General features: G+C 37.4%; 2 protein-coding genes across 2 annotated transcripts; both read right to left on the bottom strand.

The window, feature by feature from the left end:
- Positions 1–1,982: 1,982 nt before the first annotated feature.
- Positions 1,983–2,588, bottom strand: LOC107295659 (hemojuvelin-like). Its single transcript, XM_015824980.1, has one exon. The coding sequence runs from the start codon at positions 2,571–2,573 to the stop codon at positions 1,983–1,985; it is 591 nt and encodes a 196-aa protein (XP_015680466.1). The 5' UTR covers positions 2,574–2,588.
- A 6,520-nt stretch (positions 2,589–9,108) lies between these two features.
- Positions 9,109–9,714, bottom strand: LOC107295658 (hemojuvelin-like). The gene has a single exon (XM_015824978.1). The coding sequence runs from the start codon at positions 9,697–9,699 to the stop codon at positions 9,109–9,111; it is 591 nt and encodes a 196-aa protein (XP_015680464.1). The 5' UTR covers positions 9,700–9,714.
- Positions 9,715–10,085: the final 371 nt, after the last annotated feature.

Raw genomic sequence — 10,085 nt, 5'->3', positions numbered from 1 at the left:
TTGGTTTTAAAATAATTTTAAAAAGAAACGGCCAATAATGAATATTTCATTTTAATCATATTTTAAAATTAGTATTATTGTATTAGTTATCTGTTTTAACTGGCTGTAAGCCGCCCTGAGTCCATTAGGAGAAGGGTGGGGTATAAATTTGATAAATAAATAAATAAAATAAATAATTAGCTAAGATAGCACCTTTGGAATTATATGTGCCAGATAATTATGAATATTCTCCTTATAGCTGTATGAATGAAGATTAGTGACCAAGAGCCTTCAGAAATGGGTGGCATACAAATGGAAAACATATATTAATATTATATTGTAGTGTGGGTTTATTTATTTATCGTAAACCACTGATAGTTACATGAGTGCAGCAGCATGAAAATCAAAAAATATCCCGATGTTGCAAGTTTCTGCCAGTTCAATAAGAGGGTAACTCTATTAAATTTCTGCTGGAAAACAATCATTTTCTGATTACCAGTACTAAGCCCTAGCAAGCCCTAATGAATTCTGTGCAATGGATGTATAGTTTTCCCATTATGTAAAAGAATAACTGCTAAGCAATATAACTAAAAACATGTTTAACTTTATTAAACTGTTTTCATATTTATACCTTTGAATCATTTTTCCAATTGCAATATGTTACTTTGGGTCATCACACATCTGTATAAACATCTCACCAACATTCTGAGGACTGATTTGGAATAAACATTCTGCATATTTAAGGCACATTTTGCCAGATATTCAACCCATATAAAATTATATTGAAGCTCATGGGATATGAAGAATAAAACATATAACTTAATTGCATCCACAAATTATCATCTTTAAAATACATTCTTGATTTATGTTCTTCAGATAAGGGCACCAGAACACTGAAATGGAAACCAGTACAAATCTTACATACATTGCCTTTACTTTAGCTTCTGTGTGTATGGGCATGTGTGAATGCTAGTGCAAAGGAGTTGTGACATTGTACAAACCTGCACTGCCACTGCAAACCCCATTTCAATCCACATCCAATACTCTTAAAGTGCTATCTTGTCTCTGACTTTAATAATGGAACCAACCTAATTCAAGAATATGTTGGGAACTGCTGTTCAAATCTCGCTCCATAGAATCTACATTCTGAGCTGTCAATGGGAAGAAAACAAGTGCAGTTTGTCAGGAAAAAGAAAAGCAAGTATTGGGTAAAAGAGAAAATGTGTTCTTCTGGCTGCATTTATAGTTCAGGCATTTATAGTGATTGCATCTGAGTAGGCCCTACATTTTTTGAGGAGTACCCATTTTTCTTTCTATTATAAACAAATCATTATAGACACTTAGAGCAAAGTTGTTTTCTAGAAACACTGACTTTGCAAACTAAAACTTAATGAAAGAGGCAATGTAGTTTCAGTGTTATTTCTATAGATAGCTGTGAATTTCCAGTTTTCAGAAGAGATTAAACAAACCAGAATGCTGAGAAGAAGAAAAATGGCTTATTACATTCAGTGTACTGTCCAGATATTTTAAGGTGCCAAAGAACATTTACCATTAGTTTTCATCTCAGGTTTCCATTAAATCTTAAAAAAAAAAACCTTAAAGCAACTGAATGCCCAAATTAATGCGAAAGCATTTCCTTTGTCTGATTTTGTCATTATATTTAAGGATCATAACTAAGGATGTTGTCAAATTCTGGGAAAGAGTTCTAGTTCATAACTGTCACTAGGCTATGTGGGAAATATAGCGCAAGGTACTCTTGATTAATTGCACTAAGAAGCATTAGGAATACAAATCCCAATCACCACAGGATAGAGAAATATTCCTAACTTCCTGGAATGTTCCAGGTCTTAAGAATGAGATTTCCACACAAAAACATGGAAGGGACACCTAACTCTAGTTTTAAAACAGGCTGGGGTAGCTCACCTATCAGCACTTAGAAAGCCATTTGGTGAAATAAACCATATTTGCTGATCCCCTGGACTTTCTAGTCACCACTAAAATGTTCACATATACAGTTGTAGTACTGTGATTAAGAGAAGGAAGGATGAACTGCAAGGATGAGAAGTCCTATCACTGTGGAAAATGTGGATTTTCTTGGAATCTGGATGGAGTGCCCTGGCATCTTCCAATGCTTTCTGTGCTGCTTGAGTAAAGTTAACATCTCCTGAAGTCATCACATCAAAGATACATGACTGGAAGTACATGTCTTCAACTGGTAGCTTCTCCTTACATAGCAGATGGGCTTTCTTTCTTGTCAGGCTACCTTTTGGATGACAGCAGTTATGTATAGAGATGCGCTGGCTGAGAAAGCATCCTGACATACACAGCTGGAGATCCTGTTCATCTGTGAAGGAGAATGCTATCTCCTTAGCTGTCCGGATGGAGAAGGACAGGTGCTTCCCTACCTGGCGCACAGCAATGGTGGTACCAATGTACGTTGCTTGGATTGTTATGTACTGCCCAGGTATATGTTCATGAATGGTTAAGCTATTTCCTCCAGGCTTCTCACCACCATTCACTGAACCATCTGCGAATGCTACTGGCAGGTTGTCCATTTCTGCCTGGTAGACTTTCTCTTCAATGCATTCTTTCATGTTTTTAAATATAATGGTAAGCTGTAAAGGAATAATAGCTTTAAAATACATGGGATAGTTCAAATAATTAACTTCTCTAAGAGCCATTCAATGACCGATTCATACTGTATATTATCATCAAAAGAGAACACACATCAAGTTAAAATCTTTTACTCTACTTTAGAGAAAAAGCAAACACTATTCATCAGATATGACTGAAGTCTAAAATTAACTAAGATACTTTTTCTTATGTAACTGAAGAAAAGGGGGTAACACAAACACACATCACCTCTTATCAGGAGACCTGTTAAACTTAACTACCATCCTCTATCCAAAACCACAAGCTTGCCTGGAATCACAGTGCTGGATTCTATACTACAGAAGAGAGTCAAATTAGGGGTCTCCAACAGTAGCAGCACCCTCCCCTAAATAAAAAAAGGGTCTGGTTTACCTATGGCAGAACATACAGTAATTCAGAGCTGGGGAAAAAAGCAGAAAGCATACAACTTCTTGTGGGATTTCTGGAAAAACAAAGGAGCATAAGAAGATAAACTGCTTCTTCCATAATGGGTCGATACTAAGCTGCTTCCAGGCATGTTTCTTCACCAACTATAGTAAAGTACATTGGCTCTTCAGAGCAAGTTGGTTCACATATCAGGAAGTATTGTTTGATCTGGGGAATCTCCAAGCTTTCAACCAGAAATGGGATAGTCCTAGCCATTGGGCGCTAACAAAATGGAACGGTTGCTGGAATTGGGTATGTCTAGTTTAACAAAGAGAAGGACGAGGGGGGACATGATAGCAGTGTTCCAATATCTCAGGGGCTGCCACAAAGAAGAGGGAGTCAAGCTATTCTCCAAGGCGCCTGAAGGCAGGACAAGAAGCAACAGATGGAAACTGATCAAGAAAAGAAGCAACTTAGAACTAAGGAGAAACTTCCTGACAGTTAGAACAATTAACCAGTGGAACAACCTGCCTCCAGAAGTGGTGAATGCTCCAACACTGGACGTTTTTAAGAAGAGACTGGACAGCCATTTGTCTGAAATGGTGTAGGGTTCCTGCCTGAGCAGGGGGTTGGACTCGATGACCTCCAAGGTCCCTTCCAACTTTTTATTATTATTATTATTATTATTATTATTATTATTATTATTATTATTATTATTATTATTATTATTATTATTATTATTCATTCTTTTTAACTAAAGGTGACTGAACTATCTTAGGAACAATGACAAATTCCAGTCAGACCACTGGAAGCTACAATAATGTTAGATCCCTGCAAATGCTGGGAATTGTATCAGAAATCCTACATGAGTGATAGGAGCAGATATTGGAACTAGTATGCCAGCAACATTCCCATCAGTTATAAACCCACTGCATAGGTTTAATTTCCTGATTGGAGAGGGCAAAGAATGTTTTCCAATCTATTAGGAAGGCACCTGTGAGAAAAGGCTCAAACACATTCTTGAATTATTAGAGGAAACCAAGGAAAACTTTGATAAGATATTGGCTTGGATCAGATACAGGTAGTCCTTACTTACTACCACAACTGAGCGCAAAACCTCTGTTGCTAAGCAAGACAGTTAAGTGAATTTTGCCCCATTTTACAACCTTTCTTGCCACAGTAAAATGAATTACCACAGTTGTTAAGTTACTAACAGGGTTGAGGATGAAGGTTTGTTCTCCAAGCTTGTGGGTTGGTTTCCGAACATTTCATTACCCATTGTTCACAAAACTCATCACAAGATTCTTACTGATTACTCACACAAGACCCATCACAAGACCCTCACTTGACACACCTACACACGAAGCCTTTATAAACAGAAGAACACCAACACTGACATCTCCTAAACTCTGCTGAAGACATTACCTAGCCTGGTAACAAAACATTCAGAAACCAACCCACAAGCTCGGAGAACAAGCCTTCACCCTCATCCTACACCTGAGCTACAGATATTCACCACCATTGCAAACTAACAGGGTTGTTAAATGAATCTGGCTTCCCTATTGATTTTGCTTGTTAGAAGGTCACAAAAGTTTATCATACGACTTCAGAACACTGCAACTGTCATAAATATGAGTCAGTTGCCAAGCCTCTGTATTTTGATCATGTGATCATGGGAATGCTGCAATGGTTGTAAGTGTGAAAAATGGTCATAAGTTACTTTTTTCAGTTCCATTGTAACTTCGAACAGTCACGAAATGAACTGTTATAAGTCAAGGATTATCTGTATTACATTAAACTATAATGTTGTTTGTTTGATTTTGACAGCATGTTATATAATCCAATTCTACAATTTTCCCTTTACCATTCTCCAAAACCAAAAAAAAAAAATCAAATCACATCTGCAAAATCAGATATTTTACCAGCACTTTCTCAAGCTGTTGGGAATTCTCAAATGGGATGCTGGGGGATACATTCACCCTGTGGGTTGCCCAACCCCAATATGAAAGAGTAATTCTACCTTGCCAATTCCAGTGACATTTGATCCTTTAATGATAGGATAACTAGTGGCTTGCACAAACAAATTATTGTTGTCCAGAAGTGGCCAGGAGCCTTCAACTNGCTGTGTTTACCCCAACATCACTAGCAAAACAAAACATGTATTTAAATTGTTGCTAGTTCAAAAGTTGATCTCTCCTTTATCCCATTGCTGCTGTGGGTTTGCAGTTTGTAATGAGGAACATTATGAAAGGTCTTCTGAATACACAAGTAAACGACTGTATATTTATCAGGTCACTTCCCCCACATCCCTGTTAATATTGCTGAAGAAGTTATTCTCAAAGACAGTTCTTGCTGCTATATAGCATGATTTATATATTTATTTTTCTTCAGTGTTGCCTCATCATAGCAGGGGGTTGTTACTGAGAGGAATCAATGAAGAATGCCAGGAGTATACACCAAAAATTTATAGTCCCAGTAGTGTAACCAAGGCATGAAGTTCATCCCTGCAGTCCAATTAAAACAACAAGTACCTCGGTTGGGCAACAATGAGACAGGAAGATTCTGGAGATGATGATTTAAATGATAACGGCAAAGTGTTCATTTCATACTGCATGAAAAAAGGCAAAGGTAAACCATTATATCATGTATTTTACAAAACAAACCCCACATGACTAGACAAGGTAAAGTGATTAACAAAAATCTTAGGAAGCACTCAACAACGAATGTCTAGCTGTGGAATCTCTTTAAGAAATGGGAATCCCAGAACATCTCATTGCCCTCTTGAAGAAACCTTTTGTAGGAAGACATGGAGATGACCTTAGAAAAAATATTCAGAAATTATTACTACATCAATAGGTCTGAAAACATGTTTTAAGCCCAAGAAACAGGGAAAATATTAGGAAGAGACCCAGTCTGGCTCCTCTCTAACTCCCTGGGATATAAGAAAAATGGTAAGGAAAATGATGACAGGCTTGCAAGAATCTATTATGATAACATATAGTTGTAGTCTTCTTCTGGGGTCTGTTCCCTGATCTGGTCAACCCTGAATGGTTGGTATCTATACAGAGCAACACAGTCACGCTACCACCCACCATGCTCGTGAGTTCATCGAACCCTGGCACTCCACAAGCGATTCCATCAACAAACACATTGACCTACAACCAGCCAATGAACCCCCTTCAGAATCCCTATCAAGCACACAGCCAACCAGAGACAGCACCGACCCTCAACCAACCCATGCAAGTTCCTCCTTCCACCAGCAGTTCACCTCTCAATGACCTCCCCATCACAAGACCCATCAAAAGACTCACTGATGACTCACACCTGACCCATCACAAGACCCATCACAGACCCTCAGTTGACACACCCATACATAAAGCCCTTATAAACAGAAGAACAATGACATCCCCTAACTCTGCTGAAGATGTTACAGTACCTAGCCTGGTAACGAAATGTTCAGAAACCAACTCACAAGCTCAGAGATCAAACCTTCACCTTCACCTATACGGAGAATAGGAAGCCACAGTCTTGACAGAATAAGGGAAAGCAAATGGGTTCAGGCTGGCAAAAGTGTGAAACGAGGCTATGTACTGTCTCCTTATTCATTCAGACTATATGCTGAACCTATATTGAGAGAAGTTAAATTAGAAAAAGATGAGCATGTTTTTAAAATGGAAGAAAAACATCAATAACCTTCACTATTGATGATGCTACTCTGATGGTTGACAATGCAAATTATTTGAAAACTCTAGTAATGAAAATCAAGTATCACAGTAAAAAAAATAGAGGCTAAGATTAAATATAAAAAGAACATAAAAATAACAGATACAGCAACCAGCTTTAAAACTGACAGTGAAGCTATTTAAATGGTTGATAACTTCTGCCTTTTAAGATTGACTGTCAACAGTAAATATCCAATGTAGACTAGCACTTGGTAGGAGAGCAATAAAAGTCTTTGAAAAGATACTCAGATGCTGTAATGTGTATATACCTACAAAGATGAGAATCATGCAAGGAATGGTTTCCCCTATGACAGTCTATGGAGGTGAAAGTTGGACTTTAAAGAAGCCAGATGGAGAAAGTATTCATACTTCTGAACGATGATGTTGGGAAGACACCTGCCAGTATCATAGAAAGACAAGAAAATGAACAATGGATCCTAGAACAAACCAACCCTGATTTGTCACTCAAGGTACAAATGCCTAACCAACACTAGGAGGAAATGCTTTCCATTGCTGCCCTGGTGAAATAGTTTAACATTGGACATTCCAGTAGTAGGTTGAACTACAGCTCTTTTTAATTAGCTAAGATAGCACCTTTGGAATTATATGTGCCAGATAATTATGAATATTCTCCTTATAGCTGTATGAATGAAGATTAGTGACCAAGAGCCTTCAGAAATGGGTGGCATACAAATGGAAAACATATATTAATATTATATTGTAGTGTGGGTTTATTTATTTATCATAAACCACTGATAGTTACATGAGTGCAGCAGCATGAAAATCAAAAAATATCCCGATATTGCAAGTTTCTGCCAGTTCAATAAGAGGGTAACTCTATTAAATTTCTGCTGGAAAACAATCATTTTCTGATTACCAGTACTAAGCCCTAGCAAGCCCTAATGAATTCTGTGCAATGGATGTATAGTTTTCCCATTATGTAAAAGAATAACTGCTAAGCAATATAACTAAAAACATGTTTAACTTTATTAAACTGTTTTCATATTTATACCTTTGAATCACTTTTCCAATTGCAATATGTTACTTTGGGTCATCACACATCTGTATAAACATCTCACCAACATTCTGAGGACTGATTTGGAATAAACATTCTGCATATTTAAGGCACATTTTGCCAGATATTCAACCCATATAAAATTATATTGAAGCTCATGGGATATGAAGAATAAAACATATACCATAACTTAATTGCATCCACAAATTATCATCTTTAAAATACATTCTTGATTTATGTTCTTCAGATAAGAGCACCAGAACACTGAAATGGAAACCAGTACAAATCTTACATACATTGCCTTTACTTTAGCTTCTGTGTGTATGGGCATGTGTGAATACCAGTGCAAAGGAGTTGTGACATTGTACAAACCTGCACTGCCACTGCAAACCCCATTTCAATCCACATCCAATACTCTTAAAGTGCTATCTTGTCTCTGACTTTAATAATGGAACCAACCTAATTCAAGAATATGTTGGGAACTGCTGTTCAAATCTCGCTCCATAGAATCTACATTCTGAGCTGTCAATGGGAAGAAAAAAAGTGCAGTTTGTCAGGAAGAAGAAAAGCAAGTATTGGGTAAAAGAGAAAATGTGTTCTTCTGGCTGCATTTATAGTTCAGGCATTTATAGTGATTGCATCTGAGTAGGCCCTACATTTTTTGAGGAGTACCCGTTTTTCTTTCTATTATAAACAAATCATTATAGACACTTAGAGCAAAGTTGTTTTCTAGAAACACTGACTTTGCAAACTAAAACTTAATGAAAGAGGCAATGTAGTTTCAGTGTTATTTCTGTAGATAGCTGTGAATTTCCAGTTTTCAGAAGAGATTAAACAAACCAGAATGCTGAGAAGAAGAAAAATGGCTTATTACATTCAGTGTACTGTCCAGATATTTTAAGGTGCCAAAGAACATTTACCATTAGTTTTCATCTCAGGTTTCCATTAAATCTTAAAAAAAAAAACCTTAAAGCAACTGAATGCCTAAATTAATGCGAAAGCATTTCCTTTGTCTGATTTTGTCATTATATTTAAGGATCATAACTAAGGATGTTGTCAAATTCTGGGAAAGAGTTCCAGTTCATAACTGTCACTAGGCTATGTGGGAAATATAGTGCAAGGTACTCTTGATTAATTGCACTAAGAAGCATTAGGAATATAAATCCCAATCACCACAGGATAGAGAAATATTCCTAACTTCCTGGAATGTTCCAGGTCTTAAGAATGAGATTTCCACACAAAAACTTGGAAGGGACACCTAACTCTAGTTTTAAAACAGGCTGGGGTAGCTCACCTATCAGCACTTAGAAAGCCATTTGGTGAAATAAACCATATTTGCTGATCCCCTGGACTTTCTAGTCACCACTAAAATGTTCACATATACAGTTGTAGTACTGTGATTAAGAGAAGGAAGGATGAACTGCAAGGATGAGAAGTCCTATCACTGTGGAAAATGTGGATTTTCTTGGAATCTGGATGGAGTGCCCTGGCATCTTCCAATGCTTTCTGTGCTGCTTGAGTAAAGTTAACATCTCCTGAAGTCATCACATCAAAGATACATGACTGGAAGTAGATGTCTTCAACTGGTAGCTTCTCCTTACATAGCAGATGAGCTTTCTTTCTTGTCAGGCTACCTTTTGGATGACAGCAGTTATGTATAGAGATGCGCTGGCTGAGAAAGCATCCTGACATACACAGCTGGAGATCCTGTTCATCTGTGAAGGAGAATGCTATCTCCTTAGCTGTCCGGATGGAGAAGGACAGGTGCTTCCCTACCTGGCGCACAGCAATGGTGGTACCAATGTACGTTGCTTGGATTGTTATGTACTGCCCAGGTATATGTTCATGAATGGTTAAGCTATTTCCTCCAGGCTTCTCACCACCATTCACTGAACCATCTGCGAATGCTACTGGCAGGTTGTCCATTTCTGCCTGGTAGACTTTCTCTTCAATGCATTCTTTCATGTTTTTAAATATAATGGTAAGCTGTAAAGGAATAATAGCTTTAAAATACATGGGATAGTTCAAATAACTAACTTCTCTAAGAGCCATTCAATGACCGATTCATATATTATCATCAAAAGAGAACACACATCAAGTTAAAATCTTTTACTCTACTTTAGAGAAAAAGCAAACACTATTCATCAGATATGACTGAAGTCTAAAATTAACTAAGATACTTTTTCTTATGTAACTGAAGAAGAGGGGGTAACACAAACACACATCACCTCTTATCAGGAGACCTGTTAAACTTAACTACCATCCTCTATCCAAAACCACAACCTTGCCTGGAATCACAGTGTTGGATTCTATACTACAGAAGAGAGTCAAATTAGGGGTCTCCAACAACA

This window comes from Protobothrops mucrosquamatus, unplaced genomic scaffold (genome assembly GCF_001527695.2).
Source record: "Protobothrops mucrosquamatus isolate PMUCROS unplaced genomic scaffold, P.Mucros_1.0 scaffold2439, whole genome shotgun sequence".
Lineage (NCBI taxonomy): Eukaryota > Metazoa > Chordata > Lepidosauria > Squamata > Viperidae > Protobothrops > Protobothrops mucrosquamatus.
This window is presented reverse-complemented; position numbering and strand designations above follow the sequence as displayed.